Below are 22678 nucleotides of genomic sequence, written 5' to 3' on the forward strand. Positions count from 1 at the left end.
TTTATATAGGAAAAGGGAAACAAACAGAGCTGTATTGAGATATATGAAATGTAAATATGCAGATCTTTTCCTTGTATAAGCTTTGTATTTTTTAAAAGTCTTTTTCATATTTTGTTCATGCTCTGTTTATTTGTTTGTTGCCTTTGCGTAGGGTTACCTCTCTTTATATGTCTAACTACGATGTACTTGTACATGTACAATAACAAAATAGATATGCATTATAGCCCTTCTAGGTCCTTAAAAACATTGTCTATTAAGTTTATGTACATACATTGTAGTATATTCCTTTTTCGTTATACAGTTGTTTTTTTGTTTTTTTTTTTGGTGTTCTTTTCAAAATCATTCTATTAATACATATTATAATTAACTTTTGTTTTGCAAATGAAATATTTCAATTGTATCATCTTCTTTTTTTGTAGTAACGCCTGTACAATATAAGATTGTAAAGGGGAGCAACTTTGTAGTAACGCCTGTACCATATAAGATTGTAAAGGGGAGCAACTCCACCTGTCTTTGGTAACTATGGCTTTAAAAACGTACAGCCCATGACAAGCGTCCTTGGCTACGAGCTTGGCCTAATTTCAAGAATTTGGTGTTTTATTTTCTTCTCCTCGTCTGCCCCTTTATTTTCCCAGTTCGTGTGACCATCGTATTGTGTACTTTAATTGTGTTGCTTGAATAGAGAGTAACAGAAAGTTATTTACTCTGAACACAATGGTCACAGGATAGATAACTCAGCTGAAATTGATCCTTTTCTCTGCATTCTTCTGGTGTTTGTTGATTAAATTCGGATCACGGTTCGATTCATTTCTTCGATCTTAGCTAAAGTAAAGGAATGCCTATGAAACGGTACGTGACAATAACTTGGTTTAATCACTTTTGTATTTGTTTTAAATTACTTCACGATGGTCCGACTTCATCACTAAAGTTTTGATGTTTTCCCCTCTTAATGAAAATGATCAACTAGGCTAACTAGGCCTACTAGATCTAGATCTAGAATTACCACTGAAGTTTCTTAATGATTTATTTGCTTTATTATCTTCGCTTTATAGACGTTTTACAGTAAACTACATTAACTATGTACAGAAGAATAAAGTGCACATAAAAAAGTTGATTACTGTGACTAAACTATTACTAGTTGGTTTTCCTTTGAAATCTTTACTATAATACTATTAGACCTATCTATACTTTACACACGTTTACGGTAAAAAAAAAATATGAATGTAGTAGGGCCTAGTTAGCGTGATAAGAGTCTTTTAAAATTATCTAGAGCCAGCGTTAAGGTTGAGACTCTAATTATTGGTATGTTTGGAAGTAGCGAATGTGTCACATATTCATTGTTAATTAGCTTACAGTTTGTTAATAGCTGGTAATTACACAAACTTCTGCTTGCTGAGATTGACTTTTATTATCTCCCTGGGCAATGAATTGTAGATCTTAGACTGTCATTCCGTGATGAAAATACGACTCCGTGTGCGTGTATGTGTGTGTGTGTGCTCTTGTATTATCTTATATATTACAGACGTTACTTCAAAAAAAAAAAAAAAGAAGACAATTACGTCCTATGCATTTCATGTGTCAATCTAGTCATGCATGTTAATCAATGACTTAAACTCTGCTAAGTCCTAGGTTTTCCTGGCTGATTCAGGCAACCGATTCCATTTTTTAACAGCACTAGGGAAAAAGGAGTAATTGTACGAATTTGTTCTAGCACAAGGAATAAGAAATGTGCCTCTATCTTAAGAAATGTGCCTCTATCTTAAGAAATGTGCCTCTATCTTAAGAAATGTGCCTCTATCTTAAGAAATGTGCCTCTATCTTTGTGTCTTTCTGAGTATTTCATTGGGTTTTGTTTTTCTATTTGTAAACTATGGTTTAGTGTTTTGTTAACTGTTTTAGATGTTTCGGATGTTCCTTCGGAGTTGAAGATAGTTTACTCCCTAGTCCAAACCTCCCGCAGGACGACGGGTGGTGGGAGCGGTCAGGGTTTTAACCCGGGACCATCGATAAATCCAAATGACAGTCCAGCGCGCAAACCGAACGACCAGGAAGCAGTTTTAAGTATTATAGCTAATTTACTTTTTATTCTTCTGTCCTGAAGTGTGTTACTGAAATGGTGTTACTCGAATCCAATCATAATATTCGTTTGTTATAAATCTCACTGCACTATTTTGTATTTGTTCTAGTTTCTTAAGGTTTGTGTACGAGAATAATTGCATGGAGATGTCACAATAAATGACTTGGGTTCAAATTGAATTGAGATTGTTTACTTTAGATTTCTCAATACTTTCAAATGTGCACCTTGTTTCAACTAACATTCAATGACAGGGTTATTGTGTTATATCAATGTGATGGTATCACCTTGACATTGTATCGTTGTTATATTTTTTTCACTTCCACCTTGCTGCGCTCAAAAGAAAATAGTTGAATAGACTAAGTGATATTAGAATAGACATCATGCTTAAGTGATATTAGAATAGACACCATGCTTAAGTGATATTAGAATAGACACCATGCTTAAGTGATATTAGAATAGACACGATGGTTAAGTGATATTAGAATTGACACGATGGTTAAGTGATATTAGAATAGACACCATGCTTAAGTGATATTAGAATAGACACCATGCTTAAGTGATATTAGAATAGACACGATGGTTAAGTGATATTAGAATAGACACCATGCTTAAGTGATATTAGAATAGGCACTAAGGTTAAGTGATATTAGAATTGGCACGAAGGTTAAGTGATATTAGAATAGGCAAGAAGGTTAGGTGATATTAGAATAGACACCATGCTTTAAGTGATATTAGAATAGGCACCATAGTTAAGAGATATTAGAATTAGAAAAACGAAAGAACGGAATTTGTTTAAAACATCTCGATCTTCTTTTCTTTGGCGATTCCTAAACGTTGATGATTTGACCTAACAACTTCCTAGGTACTTTGATCTCTATGCTTACATGCTACTTTTTTTACCAAAGGAAACATCTTCTCTATGGTAAAGTATGTATTTATGTAAGATTGTGTCAAAGAAACGGTCAATAGCTCCGCACTGACATTGGTTTGATATCGATTCCTTGTAATCATCACCTGGGAAATCTTTTATTTCAGAATTAGATTTAGTCGTGATGACATTGATTGGGTTACATTCCTCAAGGTTCAAACGATTTCTGATTTTTGAATGAGGAAAAAAAAATAGCAGGACGACAAAAAATGAATATATAAATACAGTGATAGTAATTTTTTTAACATAATTCTTTGTTAACTATTTAGCCACAAAAAAATGTTCGGTATCATTAAATATCAGAAAAAGTTTAATTTCTAACCAATGAATTGATTATGACCTCCGAACTTTGACAGGGAGGCAACCAGTGACAGCCTTTTAGCCAACGGTCCCAGGTCAGAGTATGTCAAACGATATCAAGAATATCCCTTGCAGAGAACCAAAAGTATACGACCATCAAATGAGTTGATAAAAGGTCAAGGTGAAGTGGAATCTGTGACTGTCTTCAGGTAATTTCAAAATGTGTCCCCTTACCAAAGAGTAGACCTAAACGAGCGTTGCTCTAATACAAACCCAAAATGAAAGTATTGGACGATATTAGGTTTTTATTGAATTAATTCAAGATTGTGACTTATCGTGCTGTGCTAAAGTATTTCTTTTAAATTCACTTTGGCTTACCAAGCCTCGAAGTTCGAGGTCCGAGTTCGAAATGAGTTTATAGAAAGATCAAATAGAAATTTAACTTCAAAAACGACAGAAGTAAAAAAAAAAAAAAAGACTTTAAGAATAAAAAAAAACATATACAAAGTGTAATTGTATCAATTAGTCGTGTATCAGTCATGTCATTAAATTTGTAATAGATGTAGACCAACAACAATAAATCTGTGCGATTAGTAGTATTTTTACCAATGGACCTCATTCATCAATCGTAAAACAAACAACATTTTGCCACGTGGTTCTCTATATCTTCTCTACAAATTACGCAATCCATAAAAGCTGTCACGTGATACGTAATTTTCATTGTTGTATCAATATTATCACGTGGCTAAATGTTGTTTGTTTACGATTGGTGAATGAGGTCCATTGTTTTTGTTTATTTCATGCTTTTGGCTTTCTCAATACGTAATGATCATATCACTAATCTGGACCAGTTGGGGAAATAGGGTATGGGGTGGGAAGAAAGAAAGGGAGATCTGGGTGAATTTTAACCTAATCGGTTTTTAAAGGAAATTTTAAAAAAATGGTGGGGGCGGGGAACGACCTAAATTTGAACTCATGGCTCACACCTCCTCAAGCCTACATACTAACCACTAGTGCTAGTGAGGTGCTTATGACAATCAAAGATTGTATAGTCTTGTTTAAAGCGGCGACTTATAAAGGGGACTAATTCAGCTTATACCATCATTTCAGGCAAGTACTATTTCTTTCCCTTGCTCGAGATACCAAACAGAATAATTAATTACCAATAGTTAATTAACTAATTGATTTTTTTTAAATTCATTCTTGTGTTGTCAGGTAAAATAAATAATTGTGCAAAATTTCAGCTTGATCCGAGATTGGGTGTCGGAGAAATAATGAGTACAAGTGAGTTGATATAAGCTTTGTACCAGATAGACTAAGTGAGTTGATATAAGCTTTGTACCAGATAGACTAAGTGAGTTGATATAAGCTTTGTACCAGATAGACTAAGTGAGTTGATATAAGCTTTGTACCAGATAGACTAAGTGAGTTGATATAAGCTTTGTACCAGATAGACTAAGTGAGTTGATATAAGCTTTGTACCAGATAGACTAAGGAAGTTGATATAAGCTTTGTACCAGATAGACTAAGGGAGTTGATATAAGCTTTGTACCAGATAGACTAAGTGAGTTGATATAAGCTTTGTACCAGATAGACTAAGTGAGTTGATATAAGCTTTGTACCAGATAGACTAAGGGAGTTGATATAAGCTTTGTACCAGATAGACTAAGTGAGTTGATATAAGCTTTGTACCAGATAGACTAAGTGAGTTGATATAAGCTTTGTACCAGATAGACTAAGTGAGTTGATATAAGCTTTGTTAAAAAAAAATTGAATCCACGCCATTGTAAATCCCAATTCTTGTACTTCTCCATTGCTCGAACAATTCTTTTGATTTCAACATTACAAGTAGGCAACTTGAATTAGAAATTCTTTTATGTATGTGGCCATTTTGTTTTGATTTCATTTTGTCCTTCTTTGTCAAAGCTTCTCGTGTTGTCTCTCTCACAGGCGAGACTTCCCCGAGCACCCATTGGCCAAACGTGAACGACCTGTACCAAGAGAAGGAAACTTAAGACCCGAAGGTCAACACGACTTCACGTCCTCTTATCAAAACGAATACCCAGGTAAGTTTTCGATGATTAGTGCTTGGCTTGATTTACCCTGGCAATCAAAATGTATAGCAAGCTGTATGGGATAGTAAATGTAAAAATATTGCCATTGGAAGTTATGAAGCCTACCTCTCCTTGATTAGAAGAAAGTAGCTAGCAGAAGATGGCCTCTGAAAGAGATAGTTGGAAAGCCCTTTGTGAAGTCCGCGAGACACACATGTGTGTAGAAGCTCTTGTAGAAGACAGACGCAGAAGAGGTTAAGAAAACTTAAATACCCCCCCCCCCCCGGCGGACTACGACTTTGTCTTCGTCAGATGTGGAAAGATATGCAGATCGCAACTGAGTTTGCTTTGTCTTGTGAAACACTGCATTCATCCTAAATATTCGGAATCAAAGACATTGCCATGAATGTAGATTGATTTTAATCAATTTTACTTAATAAAAGAAATATTGTTTGCTTGATTGTACTTTTTAATGCCCAGTTTTAGTTCATCAACTTTGCTGTTTTAACAGATATTTATAATTGATTAGCTCGTCCACATCTAGATCTATTATAGAAGAAACAGCCAGGCATGACCCGAGTAATGTGACTCCTAAATGCCTTAACAGAACTATACACTTAAAACATTATACCTTTTCTACTATAAATATTTAGTTGCAGTGTTAGACGACTGAGTGTTGATTGTAAATATACAATTACACCGTGTGTTATCTTTAAGAACCCTTTTATACCTTGGCTATCTTTGTTCATTTACATATTGATCTGTTCATCGGCTGGTACCTACTTTATTGCTATTACTTCAACTTAAAAGGATCAACTAAAAATAGGTGTGTTATACTTCAGACAGTCAACATAACTACCTAGGCGTTTAACCCTGCCGCTGTCTTGTCCTTGTGGTCTTATAGGAAAGCAATTACTGTCTTGGTTACTAGATCTAGATCTTCCATGCTTATTTCAGACCTCGCTACCTTGTGGTAGGGTTTTAAAAAATTCCCAGAACTGTGAAAGATTTAGCTGTGTTGATACATTTCCTTTCTGTTTGCAGCATAAGACATTTAATTGCTTATGTTTTGTTTCTTTCTTTGTACGATTGTGTGCATGTGTGCTCTCTGGTCTGAGGTCATTTCATTTTGCTAATGTGATGGACAACATTTTTCGAAATCATCAAGGTTTTACTGAAGATTCAAAGCAAAATATTATTAACAGTTCTTTTCAAAATAGGCAATAAACTTTGTAATTCTTAAAAATCCTGCAGATCTGTTATGATCATAGCACACCGGACTTTCTATTAAATTTTGTTTTAAAAGATGTTTTCTCCCAGAAGGCCAAAAGTATCAATGACACTTTTTTTTTTAGCATGAGACAGTCGATAGTGAAATCGGATTTTCAAAAGCTGTTTTTAGTTTTTGAGATTTAATTTTGACAAACACAAAGATGGACAAACAGCGCAATAGCAGTAACAGCTCAAAAGAAATGCTTCACAAATGCAAATGAATGCTTGTGGGTTGTAAAAGAAAACACAAATAACTATGTATCAGAAAGTGTATATGCTCAAATCATCTAGATAATCTCAATGTGTCCATGCGTTCAATTCTAGTCTCCAGGGAAAATAACTAGATCTAGAAACCATTGAACTAAAGGGCTTCATTCTTGTGTCAATTCACAAAGTACTTAAACAAAACAATACAATTTGTGTGCTGGTGTCTGTGTGTGGGTGGGTGTGTGAGATAAATCATTTTAACCAGCTAAAAAATCAGTGGCAGATCCTAATTAAATCAATGACAGAAATCAATGGATTGATTATAGAAAGACCTTTGAAGATCGATAAGCAACGCTGGAGTATTCAAACTTTGCATTTGAATTATGAATTGTTCAATGAATGACGTAGGTTTCTGTTACTGTGGCTAGTTGTGTGTGGAAGAAACAAGGCGCTCAGGTACATCACACACGAGAGATATTGGAACAAGGAAACCTATTTTGCTATAAGGTCTCTCTTCTCTGTCTGCCTGGACACTTTATTTCTCCAACACCCATTCTCGGATTAAGTTGAAAATTTGCAAAATTATTAATTGGCGTAGACAATAAATTAATTAACAAGAAAAATTACTGAATTAATTACCGGTTATTTATTATGATACCTACGATTGTAACTAATTCTCAGATGTGATTAATTATCTCGAGTTTTGTCCCCTTAAATAATCATATGTAATTTTTCTCCTACACCCATTCATGGATCAAGTTGAAACTTTAAAAAAGTATTTATATATGGTGTACCTAACAAAAGATGAATCAATAAAAAAAAATAAATACATTTGCCCATTTGTAGAGAGGTGAACTCCACTTTATAAACAAAATAACATGGGAGATAATCATAAATTCTTTCTATGTTCTTACCTAACCTGTAAATACAGAAAGAAGTGGAGAGAGACGCATGCCCTACAAGCCAGAAGCGCAGAGAGAGGCACTTGCTACCTTTGATGCCCAGCCTTCATACAGAGGTAAAAACAAGCCTGGGTTTATGTGTTAAATAGGTTTCTATTGCTAACAGATCTCGAGCCACATTTTTTGTTGTCTAACGATTGCAATGGATTTCTGTTTTACATTTGCTCTATCATCATTTAATATTGCACACATACATTTTGTATACAGGATTATTTCTCTATACACGGCTTGCTTGAGACGCCTAGAAACTTGGGACGTCAATGTCATGTAAAACACAGAAAACGTGACTCTATACAAGCCTATACCCAGTGACGTTGAAATACCTGTATAACTCAAACTAATCACCAATAATATACCGAAGCAATGAAGTCTCACGGCAACAATCCCTCACGGACATCTTTTCATTCTTTTTCTTCTATTTTTTTTTCTCTTTCACTCGCTCTCTGTACATTATGTTTTGTGTTGTAGATTTTTTAACTAGGTTTTGAATTTTTACAAATAAAATGCACATAAAAATACTTTTAGCTCAAATATGTTACATATTTGTTGGCAAACACTGGGAACGTACATACAAGCCTACATTGGATGACTCCAGAGCTGGAAAAACTTACAAAGCTAATATTAACTAACTCCATCTGTCTGTCTGGTACAAGTCTTGTACTGTTTCTCTCACCTCCCAGTCTCTGATCAAATTGAAAATTTGCACAATTATTCATAATCAATGACAATACATGAATCATTCAAAAAATTACCAAATAGTTAATCTATTACTGGTAATACAATATTATTGTTCTTGTAGAACAGGGAGTTAGACCCAGACCCTACAAGATTATTGTTTTCTATGTTATGGCCTTTGTTACTTTCCTTAGGTAAGCTTTTTTATTCTTTTTTTTTTATGTTTTAATTGTGCTTCTGTTAAGATGACTACCGCGAGTGGGACCTGCCCAAGAAGCACCAAATTGAAAAGGAGTCTTGGCGCCCTCCCCAGCAGCCTTTCGAAGGGCAGACAACAATCATGACAGATTATGTAGAGCATCAAGTATCCCCACGAGTTGATCATAAGCCTAACCTCAGGTGAGTACTTGCAAATAGTATAACCGCACTGCAACCACTAATCTTAGCTGAACTAGTACTAAGACTAAGACAGAAAAATTTGAGAAAATAGTGTAGCCATGCATTGTAAATATGTGACATAATCATAATTTTAATAATAATAATAATTTTATTTATAAAGCGCTGTTAACAAACAAAATATAGGTTTAAGGCGCTATAATAACATTACAAACACGACAGCTAAAATGACAGTTAATCTAAAAAAGTTTTATACAGATAGGTCTTAATGTTTTTCTTGTCTGAGATCAATGGGGAGTTCCGAACCTTTGGTCCGTGCACTGAAAAAGCCCGCAGACCGTAGCTTTTGAGGGAGAAACATGGCACCACTAAAAGCGTTGAGTCCATTGAGCGCAGGGCTCTCTGAGTGACATATGAAGTAATCAGTTCGCTAAGGTACAAGAGCATCTCATTGTTATATATACACTGATGACCAAGTGTGGCCACCTTGTAATCGATTCTCGCTTTCACGGGAAGCCAATGGAGCGTGCGCAAGAGCGTAGTAGCAGAATCTCGTCTTGCTTTTCTAAGGACTATTCGTGCGGCGTTGTTTTGGATTCGTTGCAGCTTGGCTATTTTGTCATCGGGTATACCTGCAAGCACGGCGTTGCAGTAGTCAAGGCGGGAGAGAATGAATGCCACAGCTAGCGTTTTTGTTGACTCCGTTGTTAAATATGGTCGGATCTGGCCTAATCTGAGCAGCTGCAGATAAAGACCCTTGCAGAGCTGACTTATGTGTGGCTCGAAAGATAGTGTTGAGTCGAAGAAAACTCAAGATTCCGCACTACTTGAACATAAGGAACCTGGCACTACTTGAACATAAGGAACCTGGCACTACTTGAACATAAGGAACCTGGCACTACTTGAACATAAGGAACCTGGCACTACTTGAACATAAGGAACCTGGCACTACTTGAACATAAGGAACCTGGCACTACTTGAACATAAGGAACCTGGCACTACTTGAACATAAGGAACCTGGCACTACTTGAACATAAGGAACCTGGCACTACTTGAACATAAGGAAGCTGGCACTACTTGAACATAAGGAACCTGGCACTACTTGAACATAAGGAACCTGGCACTACTTGAACATAAGGAAGCTGGCACTACTTGAACATAAGGAACCTGGCACTACTTGAACATAAGGAACCTGGCACTACTTGAACATAAGGAAGCTGGCAGGTCGTGATAAAAAGAGAATCTGAGTTTTCGACTTTTGAGACGTTGTTCCGAGCATTCCGAGTGCCGTTCCGAGTGCCATTCCGAGTGCCATTCCGAGTGCCATTCCGAGTGCCATTCCGAGTGCCGTTCCGAGTGCCATTCCGAGTGCCGTTCCGAGTGCCGTTCCGAGTGCCATTCCGAGTGCCATTCCGAGTGCCGTTCCGAGTGCCATTCCGAGTGCCGTTCCGAGTGCCATTCCGAGTGCCATTCCGAGTGCCGTTCCGAGTGCCATTCCGAGTGCCATTCCGAGTGCCATTCCGAGTGCCATTCCGAGTGCCATTCCAAGTGCCATTCCGAGTGCCATTCCGAGTGCCATTCCGAGTGCCAATCTTAATTATTTCTGTCTTATCTTCGTTCATCTTGAGCTTATTCTCAACCATCCAATCGCTCACCCTTGCAACGGTCCACTGATGCGACACCTCTGAGGGTACTGAGGAATCGTATAACTGTGAGTCATCGGCAGAGAAATGGTATAAGATGCCGGTTGGCATTATGGCACCGCTGAGTGGATATGTGTACATGGTGGACAGTGCTGGACCTAGAACTGATCCTTGGGGTACTCCGTACTTAAGCTTGTTGATTCTGTCCCGTTAACAACGACACTTTGAGTGCGTTGAGTCAGGTAGGATACAAGCCACTTTAGGACGATTCCTGCTAAACCAAAAGTGGCAGAGAATCTGGTCATCATAATTTCATGGTCTAGCGTATCAAAGGCTGCGGACAAGTTCATCATGGAAAGAATTGAGATGTGACCTATGTCGGAATTGTGAAGTAAGTCGTTTAGTAACCTGACCACTGCTGTCTCTATACTACGGCACTTCCTATATGCAGATTGAAATTTTTCCAAGAGACAGTACTGTTCAAGATGAGAAAGAATTTGCGCTAACATGTTGCGCTCCAATGCCTGAAGTCAGTGAAGAGTTCACAATGTTAGTAATTGTGGGTACAAACTCATCTAAACATTCAAGGAGCAAGGAAGTTGGAATGGGGTCAAGGTCACATGACTTATTTTGCATCTTTAAAATAATACTTTTGACATAATCTTCAGATACACGCTGAAACGCGCAAAAAGGAGAATTTTGAAAGATTGGAGAGTGGTCAAGCTGTGATGAGAGGGATGGCATGTCGTTTCTGATCTGCTCAATCTTGCCAATGAAGAATCTATTGAAGGAATCAGTGAGTTCAGATACTGAGATAGATGGCGGCAAACGTTCGTTTTTTGCTCCCCCTAACATTTCAGCGGTGATCCTAAATAGCTCCTTTGAAGAATCAGAAGTTTCGATTTTTTGTCGAATATGACTAGCTTTTGCGTCTCTAATCATGCGGTTAACCTTGTATTTTTTTCTAGGATGTAGATTTGTCGATGTATTATTGAAATGTTTCGGATGTTTTATCAGAGTTGAAAATAATCTACTTCCTAGTTCAAACCTCCCACAGGACGACGTGTGATGGCAGTGGGAAGGGTTTGAACCCGGGACCCGAGAGATGGCAGTAGGAAGGGTTTGAACCCGGGACCATCGAGACGACCAACTGACCATTCAGCGTGCACACCGCAAGAGTAGGAAATTGTTACTTAGTTTTATTCACACCGTTTAGTGCCCTACCCACTTCCTTTATCAACATTTTGAACATACGCTGGACATTAGTAAGTGTTAAATATTTTTGTGACATCAGAAACTAACGTAAGTTTTGACAAATAAAATGACTATAGATTATTGACAAAGTCAATTTGCAGTCTTTGCTATTACAGATGATGTTCGAATCAATGTGACAATGTTAATTTGACTTTGTTTAGATAATTGTTCTCTAAATATAGAAAGCATGATCTTTAGATTTTTCTGATTGACGAAAATGCACCAAAAGACTGATTTCAGATACGTGTATTTTGTATTGTCACACGCTATTTCAATTGTGGTTTGAAACAATTGGTTTTTTTGTTCTTCCAATGACAGAACAGTCCAGTCGAATGTACCTTTTAGTGATAGCACTGACTACAAAGACACATACAGAGAGCATCCACTTCCTGCCAAGACACAAAGAGAGAGGGAGAAATGGGTCAAGCCGAGTGTACCTCTTGACAGCACTACAGTTCATCAAAGAGATTACATTGGAGCGTACGCTCCAAAGCAGAAGAGTCTACGCCCAGATAATGGACCACAAAGGTCAGACATTCCTCTGGAAGGAGACACGACTCATTCACTAGCATATAAACCTCACGAGATACCTAAGAGATACAAGCACGAGCCTGAAAAATACACAAGACCAGATGGATTCATGGATCTGAACACGACTAACTCTACGCAGTTCAAAGAGCATCCCTTACAAAGACAGTCTCAGGTGAAGCCTGAATCTTCGCACCTCCTTCGGGGTTCTGGAGAAATGACCAAAGAGACCAACTATGGAAAAGATTTTCAGGAGCATCCTATCAACCGGACTGAACCAATCAAACCAAAGAATGATTATCAAGCACCTACAGTCCCAATGGAGTCACTGACGGAATACCAAGCTGATTTCTACGGTCGTCAACCAGGACCAAGGGAAAATTTTAAGCCTAAAGATGGCCCGATGCTCTCTGATGTCCCTTTTAATGACAGAACTGACTACAGAGACACTTTTGTTGAGCACAAGATAACTCAGAGACAACAGAAAGCTAAAGAAGAATACAAAGGTCCAATAGCACCATTAGATTCTAGAACCACTGCTAGAGATTCATATTTAGGTCTCTATCAATCCAAACGCGAGAGTTTCAAGCCGACTCAAACGTTGGTCAAATCAGATGCTCCTTTTGACGACAGCACGACCAATTACAGAGACTTTCAGCCACACGAGGTGCATCGACGGGAAATGTACAGACCTAGCCAATATGAGAAACCTATTGGTGAGATTGACTTGAGAACGAGTCACAACACCCACTATGTTGAGCATGCATTGGAAAAGCAGAAGAAGATTGAAAAGCCAGGCTCTTCTCATCTGATTGGTGGCACTGGAGAGATGAACACAAAGACCAATTATCAAGGAGACTTCTTTGAAAGACCCATCGACAAAAGGAAATCCATGAAGCCAGAAAATGAGTACCAGCCGCCAGCATTTCCAATGCTCAGCGAAACTACACATCGTGCAGATTTCTTTGAACGCCCACTTGGACCCAGAGAAAGCTACAAACCAAGGGAGGAACCGATGAACTCAGATATTCCACTGGATGACCGAACTGGCTACAGAGACGACTATGTACAGCATAAGATTACACCAAGAGAGAAGCGAGCTAGAGAGATTCACCAGGCACCAACTATGCCACTGGATGACAGAACCACAGTGATGGACTCCTACAGAGGTGCCGTACAGCCAAAGAGAGAAAGCTTCCGTCCTGATGGGAATCTACAGCTTCCTGACGGCCCGTTTGATGGAAAAACTATTACTAATTCAGATTATAGGGAACATAAGCTTCCAGACCGCTACAGGCACAAGGCGGACTCCTACATTAAACCGGATGGGCAAATGGATCTAAACACGACCCATTCTATTCATTTCCAAGAGCACGCCTTATCTAAAAACACGATAAATCGACCTGGGTCTTCAGGCCTGCTGAAAGGCTTTGGGGACATGAAGAAAGAAAGCAATTACCAAAAAGATTATCGAGAACATCAGGCCTCAAAAAGAGACCCTATCAAGCCCAAAAATGACTACCTTCCTTCTTCAGCTCCAATGGAATCGACTACCACCAATCAATCGACTTATTTTGATCTTGGGCTCGTGCCAAGGGTAAATTTCAAACCCATCAATGACTACGTCATCCCTAACATCCCGCTAGATGACCGCACTGATTACAGGGATACATTCACGGAGCACCAGATCTCCCCAAGACTCCAAAGAGCTAAAGAAGAGTACAAACCAACCACAGCACCTTTAGATTCAAGAACTATCACCAACACGTCCTACGTTGGAGCCTATCAACCAAAGAGGGAAAGCTTCCGACCAGATCAAACTTACGTAAAACCAAACACCGCCATAGAAAATAACACGACAACCGGAAGTGCCTACAAGCAATGGCCTACTTCGGAAAGATTCAAGCACAAGCAGGAACCGTATGTGAGACCTGAAGGTGCCATGGAAATGACCACCACAAACAGGTAAGCTTAGCCTCAACAATTGTGATCCAACGTATTTAAATTTCTGGAGTGGACATAATAATTTAACACTTCTTCTCTTCGCTATCATAAAGAGAACAAATCGAAGCAGGACTGTTCCCCTATCTTTGGCACATCATGTGAGAGTTACTTTTTCTTTATTAATGTGTACCTTGCCTTGTTCCACATACCCCAGACATGACGTAACTAAGTTGACTGACTCGTGTGAGATTTAATTCGTTCTTTACTATTTTATGCAGCTAATTATTATTCAGAGAGAAGTGTACATGTAGACTGTAGACCCTAAGTACTATGGAATTAATAGAGTGTTAATATTGTGCTAGGTGCACAAAGAAGTACTTACTGATTGAAGGTTTCGATGTCGCCTATATTAGCCTACAGATATTTAAGGGGCCATTATTGCGAATAAATGATTTGTCGTAGTCAAAGAGGCTTCTCGTTTTGTCAGTAAAATGTTTATACCATGCTACTTCATACTGACTTGTATACTTCGCTTTTAACGCTACCATAACAATATGTGTTGTATCAAATTAAAATTTTAGTTGTTTTTTAGCGGCCCCTGAAAGGGAATAGACGCTATTAGTTTTGTGTGGTCTGTCTGTCCGTCCGTCCGTCCCGTTTAGATCTCCTAAACTAGATAAAAAATATTGAATATCCGACATCATATTTTAGACCAGTGGTTCCCAAACTTTTTTGTTTTGTAGACCCCTTGCCATATTTTCTGGATTATGGTAGACCCCCTGTTTAACTTATATTGCACCTGCATTTTTTTTAAAACTTATTTCTAACTGTAGTGCGTCCAAGAATGAAAAAGTAATTTAAAGCTTCATGTAAAGTTAGAGAGATCTTTTTTATTGGTAAAATTCAAATTAAAACCAATTAAAATAACAATTAATGTATATTACTGGAATCTCCAAACGCTCTGGAAATGTGTGTGTGTGGTGGGGGGGGGGTGCAGGTTCATCATTCGTTGCTACGGGTATTTTGTTTCATGTAGAAATTTGTTGTTCCATGAAGTAGTAACTGGCGCCAAAACCACTAAGCTTTGATCAGGAGGGACTCATTAGTCTTCGCTTGCAGCACACCTAGCAGAAGGAAAACTAAATTCGAAGCTCTGTTGCCTTGCAGCTATACCCAAACCCGGCGATCCTTAGGCAGTTTGCATCACAGTGCTACAGAACCTGCGACCCCGCTGATCCCAAACTGTATATGTCGTTTGCAAAGAATTACATAAGCATAAGAAGCTTTTAATGTTCTAAATAACTCATACCACCGATATCGTTTAATCATATCGGATGTAGGTGTTTTATAAAATAATTAGTTTTTAAAACTACTTCAACGGCTGGTAAAAATCAATGTTTTGTTTATAGTGTTATTTATAGTGTTTTCCATATTTGGCTATAAGTATAGAAATCTTGTAAGACGCTCACAAACCACCATCTTCTCTGTATGATGTTGAAGAAGAGATTTTAAAGGTTTATTCTGAACTTTATCTTTGAGAGTTCGAAAGTTGTTCAAACCTTTATCTTTTTATCATGGTGGCATCGTCTCAAATGATCCTCCAGCGTTATTAATCACTTAGGCAACCGCTTGTTTGACAAGGAAGCAATGAATCCCGATTTATTTTCAATAAATTTTAAATATTTTTTTTTGTTAAGCATTAGTTAAATGTAGACAAAATTAAGCTATTTAAATTGGTATTGAAATTAAATTGCAATTTTTCATTTGATTAGCGGGAATATTTAAAGGATTAACTAAAGTACAAATCATATATTCCTGCATAAAATAAGTACATTACTGGGATCTGAAAATTAAAGTCACGACCTGCTTAAAGAAAATCTATTATTGTAGACCCCCGTGGACATCTCATAGACCCCTAATTTATTTGTTTTAGACCATTCAAAGTTCTGATGCAACGGCGACTTTTTTCTTTTCTGAAAGTGAAAAATCTAATTTTTTAAATCACTTATGCGAGCAGTTTTTTTTCATAAAAATACACCACTTTTACAACTATTCACTATTAATAGTAACAAACACTGGAGGCTGTTTAGTAAGGGATATGATGTATACCATTTTTCTAACACATTTATGCAAATCGTTTTAGATTTTTGGTCAAAAAAATTTTTTTTTCAAAATTGTAGGCCCCTATTGCTAAGTTTTGTAAGTTCTGTCATACTAAATACTACATTTACAAAAAAAAATGGTATTTTTTTTTAAAAGAACAAATTCATTTACTATGCAAATAAGTTGGACATAATTTAAAACAACTATTAATAAGTAGTTTTTCATATCGCGTGAGCTGCAGAGCACGATAACAATACTAGAGTACAAAACTAAAGGATTTATTTTTTATTTTTTTTACGGAAATGTATTTTACTTGAGGCTTTGAATAAGAGAGTGACCCTTTACAAAACAATTAGATCAATTAGATAATCATTATATGACATCAGTTAGGCCATGTTCACATCTAGCTTCTACTTCACTTTCACCTATCCCTTGGTTTGCTGGACTGTTGGGGCACCACACAAGATCTGTCAACCTTCTTTCTCCATTCTCCATTCTTCTCTGTCATTTGCCTTGATAGAATTTTATTCTGATATTCTTTCTGAAAATATTGAAATATGCCTTTTTAACTGCCTGGGTGGACCACTTCGAGGGCCGATTTTGAGTTAGTGTTTCCACACTAACTGTCTTTGTAACCTTGTTTTAATTAACCCTGAAAACAATGACACATCAGTCTTAATTTTGATTTGTCTTTGGTTTTTTTTCCTCAGAGAGGCTTACAAAGAGGTCATAGGTCATCGAGAGCCAATGGTACGTTTGAGTTCTTCTCATTTGTTGCCGTCTGGTAAATTTGATGACAACACTATCTACAACACGGCGTTCGTCTCCAAAAATGTGGAGCAGACACAAGTAAGTGGCATGTTAGTAGTCTCCCCTTGTTGTACACTACTGTAGTTTAGAATGTGTCATTCACTTTTGCATACTAGTTACATATCTTATTTTCTTATCTTATATATGGCGGACGTTCCTTCATAACAAAGGATTATTACGTCCTTTGCGAGTATCCACGTGTTAATCTTGTCATTTATGTTGATTGGAGAAAGTATCAACTTTTAGTCATTGTTTTTCTTGGCTGATTCCGTGTGTGATTCGTCAATCCATTCTCTGGAAGCTCGTGTTTTTTTTCCTGATTGTAAATGGGGGAATAGGAAGCGCGGTGGCTGAGCGGTAAAGCGCTTGGCTTCCTTTCTGGGGTCCGGGGCTCGAATCCTGGTGAAGACTGGGATTTTTAATTTCGGGATCTTCGAGCGCCTCTGAGTCCACCCAGCTCTAATAGGTACCTGACATTAGTTGAGAAAAATAAAGGCGGTTGGTCGTTGTGCTGGCCACATGACACCCTCGTTAACCATTGGCCACAGAAACAGATGACCTATACATAGACCGCAAGATCTGAAAAAGAACTTTACTTAAATGGGCGAAAGGGAAAGGGGGGGGATACACTTTCATCACACCAAATACTATCAGCGTTTTTTTTTTAATATTTAAAATAAAGCTTATTCTGTTTCAGTCTATGAAACCAGACAACCGATATCATCCCTCTTCTCTGCCTTTCGAGGATAAAACAGAATACAGAGCCGCCCATGTTGGCTATTTCGCCCCCAAGGAGAAGAGTTTGAAACCTGACCACATGTCTGACGCCCTGGGTCAGCGCGATCCTTCAAACCCTTTCCACATCAAGGACGATTGGCGTGAAAGGTTGACGAGACCAAGGGAGACAACAGTTCATGGCTGAATGAAAATATAGTCTTCTCTCCCTTTACTGTTGTTGTTCCTATAAAGCAGTGCCTTTATAAGTTTCATAAGTTACCAAGTTTATTTGTAAACGTTAAAAGGTATCTGGAATGTAATGAGCACGCCTAAGCTGTTTATAGTTCATATATAGGGAAAATGTTTGATTTATGAAATTGTTTATCTTCTTTCTAAGTGTAACCTCGTATATTTAAATGATTGTTTCTTTAAGATTGGCCCAACATTTTTCATATTTCATAATTAAGAACATGTCATATACAAAATACTCCAGTTAGAACTCTCTCTTAAAATATTAGATATGTGTTTTAACCAGGTAAAGAATCTCTTATTTTTCTGTCCCCTAATGATTGTTTCTTTAAGATTTGGCCCAACATTTTCATATTCAATAATTGATAATATTCCATATAGACCTACAAAGGACTCTAGTTGTTGTTTTTTTGGTCCCCTATAGCAAACTTTCTATGACTATGCCTCCAATATGAAAACAAATGTGAAGGCTAGGAGTGCATGTTGGAAACTATTTTTAGCGGCCCCCGATAGGGGAAAAGACGCTATTAGTTTTGTGTGGTTTGTCTTTCCGACGTCCGTCCCGTTTTTGTCTCTTAAACTAGAAAAGATATGGAAAATCCGACATCATAATAATTTAGTCCATTCAAAGTTCTGATGCAACAGCTACTTTTTTTCTGAAAGCGAAAAATCTAATTTTTAAAATCAAGTATACCAGCAATTTTTTTCATAAAAATACACCATTTTTTACACCATTCACTATTAATAATAACAAACACTAGAAACTGTTTAGTAACAGAGCATCCCACACTCCATATCTGTAGCACACTTATGCAAACGGATTTAGATTTTTTGTCCAAAAAAAAATATTTTACAATTGTATTACAAAGTAATTTCTGTCATACTAACTACTACATTTACAAAAAAAAAATATGTTTACTTTTATTTTTAAAGGGAAACAATCTATTTAGTAAACATATAAGTGGAACATAATGTAAAACAACAATTAATAAGTAGTTTTTCATATTATCGCAAGAAATGCAGAACATTTCAAACATCATGGAACTCCAACTAAAGGAATTTTTTTTCTTACGGAAATGCTTTTTTTTCCTTTTGGCTTTGAATAAGAGATTGACCTTTTACAAAACATTAGATCAATTAGATAATCATTATATGACATCAGTTAGTCCAGGTTCATATATAACTTTACCTTCACCTTTTCTATCCCTTGGTCTGCTGGACCGTTGGGGCACCACACAAGATCTTTCAACCTTCTTTCTCCATTCTTCTCTGTTATTTGCCTTTGGTAGAATTTCATTCTGATATTCTTTCTGAAAATATTGAAACTGCCTTTTTACCTGCCTGGGTGGACCACTTTGGTGGCCGATTTTGAGTTTGTGTTTCCACACAAACTGTCTTTGTAACCTTGTTAAAACGTGCAATGATTTTCTAATACCTTACAAACATCCCTGAACAAACCTGCACTCTAGATTCGCACTTTGATTTAAATTGTTTTCCATTGTTTGATGTGAAATGTAACTTGAAATTGTGTTTACTGTATAACTTATCTACTCTTTATACTTTAATACATTTTATTATTGTGGCTGAATCTCTCTTCATATGTATTATTTCTCGACTTTTGTTATATCTATACATTTGTATATGTAAAATAAAGAAGCTTCTCCTTATCCTTATGATGAACACAATCTCAATTCCTTTGAACTTGAAGATGGCTGTGCAGTCTATCTTCGCTTTGAAAAGACATGACAAAATGCTTCTACAATATTAACACGAAAGAAACAAAGAAAAAGCCATTGTTTCTCAAACTTTTCATGGGGAGGATCCTAAACTTAAACATGTTCGCCCCCTCCCCTGTCAAACTAAGGAGTCTTGGAGAGCGCAATAAGCTCCATCAGCCTTGTCCGTTACGGAGCCCTGGCGCCAGACCTTTTCTTGCATATTGAGCTTTGCGCATTTCTTCTCCGGTCTTCTACAGCGTACTGTTTCTCTTAGCTGGTCAAGTTAAGCTACATTTAGAAAGTGTGAAGGGGCGCTACTGTAATGGGAGAGCCGTTTGCGGCTATAAAGCATGTACGTTGTCATTGGGTTGATCATTGTACGACCAAACTCGCGTTCAGCAAAATGCCTCTGTAGCTCTTTCTGCACTGTCGATGGTAAATTTCTCCTTAAGTTCCTAGACTCGTGAATGCCTTCCATAGCGACAATATTATGGATTGAATAAAGGCTAGTGGGACTTTAGTTTCTATTCTTAATCAGCTAAAGCGATTTCCTCAGCAAAATAGACAAAACGATTTGGGGGTTGGAAATATATATATATATATATATATATATATATATATATATATATATATATATATATATATATATATATATATATATATATATAATTAAAGCCTAAACTATTATATTGTGAGACCCTCAGTTAGTGTTCAATGTCCAAGCAATTTTATCATTCACCGGAGTAACACGCTTGTGGTATTTTAGTTCTGTTATTATAAAACAAAATTCATTCACAAGACCCCTGTCTTATAAACAAGGGACAATGTTTGTTTCTATTTGTGTTATTTAAATTGTAATCGATTGAAACTGTGTATTAAAAATGAAACTCAGCAATTCTCTTTATTTGTTTTTCTCTTTTTTGGATAGCCTATGAGCCTATATACAGTGCGATTCCTAAGTTCCATACTCTAAAACTAAAATAAAACGGCAAAACACAATATAATTTTACTCACATATACTCGATGATATTAATTACTATTCACAGATTAACGTAGGCTACTTGATTTCTTACTTCTTATTAATGTTCTTTAATGTACTCTTTGTTTCGTGGCAAATCGGTTGCATTGTTACAATTTGGTGAAAGCAGTTGGTGATGTTAAATTTTCGCTTCGTTTAGATTGTTACTAGTTAGCCATGCAACAGGGCACCAGAGTAGTGCCAGAGCTTAACGAGAATTGCAAACAACTTTTTAATTGCGCATCACGGGCTAGGACAACAGTATACACTACTGGAAACAGAAGTTTGAAGAAACTGGAAACGTGACCTCTAGGGTGAGAACCATCGGATGAAATCATGAAGGAAAACGTGTTACATTTTGTACCAGAGAAAGATGGCACACATCAACGTGCACGTTTCTGTTCACAGATATCTCGAGGGTAAAAATATAAAACCTTTCAAATATTCTTTGAATAAGAGCCGCGGTGGCTGAGCGGTAAAGCGATTGGGATTTTTAATTTCGGGATATTCGAGTCCACCCAGCTCTAATGGATACCTGTAGTTGGGGAAAAGTAAAGGCGGTTGGTCGTTGTCCTGGCCACATAACACCCTCGTTAACCGTAGGGCACATAAACAGATGACCTTTACATCATCTGCCCTATAGTCGACAATGTCTGAAAGGGGAACTAATGTCTGAAAGGGGAACTAATGTCTGAAAGGGGAACTAATGTCTGAAAGGGGAACTAATGTCTGAAAGGGGAACTATTCTTTTAATGGGAGAGGATGTTCTCGATATTTATTTTAACGCAAATTTTTAAAACTTTCCAAAGAAACTTTTATAATTTACTGAATTAAATTTTGCCTCGCGTCTATACAAAGATTGTCAGCTTTAAAAGGGGCATCAGTATTGCAGGCGAAAAGCTGACAAGTGTAAGTAGCTTTTAAATACCTAGGAGCTATCGCCTCAGATGAAGGAACCAAACCTGAACAATTGCACTTCCACAGAAGCACTCAAAACTCAAAACAATCTGGAAAAACAAAGTCATAGCCCTCGACACTGAAACCAGACTAGTGCTCTCTTGGATCACTGACACATTCTTAGGCCCCCTATAAGCCTGCAAATCTTGAACGCTGGCGGAATTAAGATGCTATAGAAAGATCCTATATGTATTACATACAAAGACCGCATCATAATCGAAGAGATTAGAAACAGGATTAATACTGCACGATTACCTGCTAACTACTAAAAAAAAAAAAAAAAAAAAACGCTAACTAAAACTCAATGGCCATATCACAAGTTACTCAGGGTCACAAAGACCTTCCTTCAGGGAACAGTACGGAAGTCAATCTTCTCATCTTATCTTATATGATACAGACGTTACTTCAAAAAAGAAGATGATTACGTACTATCATGCATTTAGTCATGCATATATATTAACCAATGACCTAAATTCTGCCAAGTCAGGTTTTCCTGACTAGCTCAGGCAACCCATTCCATGCTCTAATAGCGCTAGGGAAGAGAGAGCATTTGTACAAATTTGTCCTAGCATATGGAACGAGGAATGTGCCTTTATCTTTGTGTCTTACTGAGTATTTTATTAAATTTTGTTTTTGTATTTGAAGATTATGGTTCAGTGTTTTATGTATAATTGCAACTTTACTTATAATTAGTCTTCTATCCTGAAGGCTTTCTAAATTTAGTAATTTTACTAAAGGACCGTGTTACTATAGTGACACTCTAGTCAAATGTGAAAATTCGTTTATTATGAATCTCACTGCTCTATTTAGTGTCTGTTCCAGTTTCTTAATGTTTTCTTGAGTTGAGGGGTCCCAAACAGAGGATG

The 22678-nt window shown here is 37.1% G+C and overlaps 1 protein-coding gene across 1 annotated transcript; it reads left to right on the forward strand.

Moving 5' to 3' along the window:
* Positions 1–518: 518 nt before the first annotated feature.
* On the forward strand, positions 519–20732 carry LOC106051746 (uncharacterized). The gene is made up of 8 exons (XM_056023051.1): positions 519–849; positions 3362–3514; positions 5256–5371; positions 7770–7856; positions 8721–8874; positions 12087–14261; positions 17054–17192; positions 17851–20732. The coding sequence occupies exons 1-8, from the start codon at positions 836–838 to the stop codon at positions 18073–18075; spliced, it is 3063 nt and encodes a 1020-aa protein (XP_055879026.1). The 5' UTR covers positions 519–835; the 3' UTR covers positions 18076–20732.
* Positions 20733–22678: the final 1946 nt, after the last annotated feature.

Source organism: Biomphalaria glabrata, chromosome 1, assembly GCF_947242115.1.
Source record: "Biomphalaria glabrata chromosome 1, xgBioGlab47.1, whole genome shotgun sequence".
Taxonomy (NCBI): Eukaryota; Metazoa; Mollusca; class Gastropoda; family Planorbidae; genus Biomphalaria; species Biomphalaria glabrata.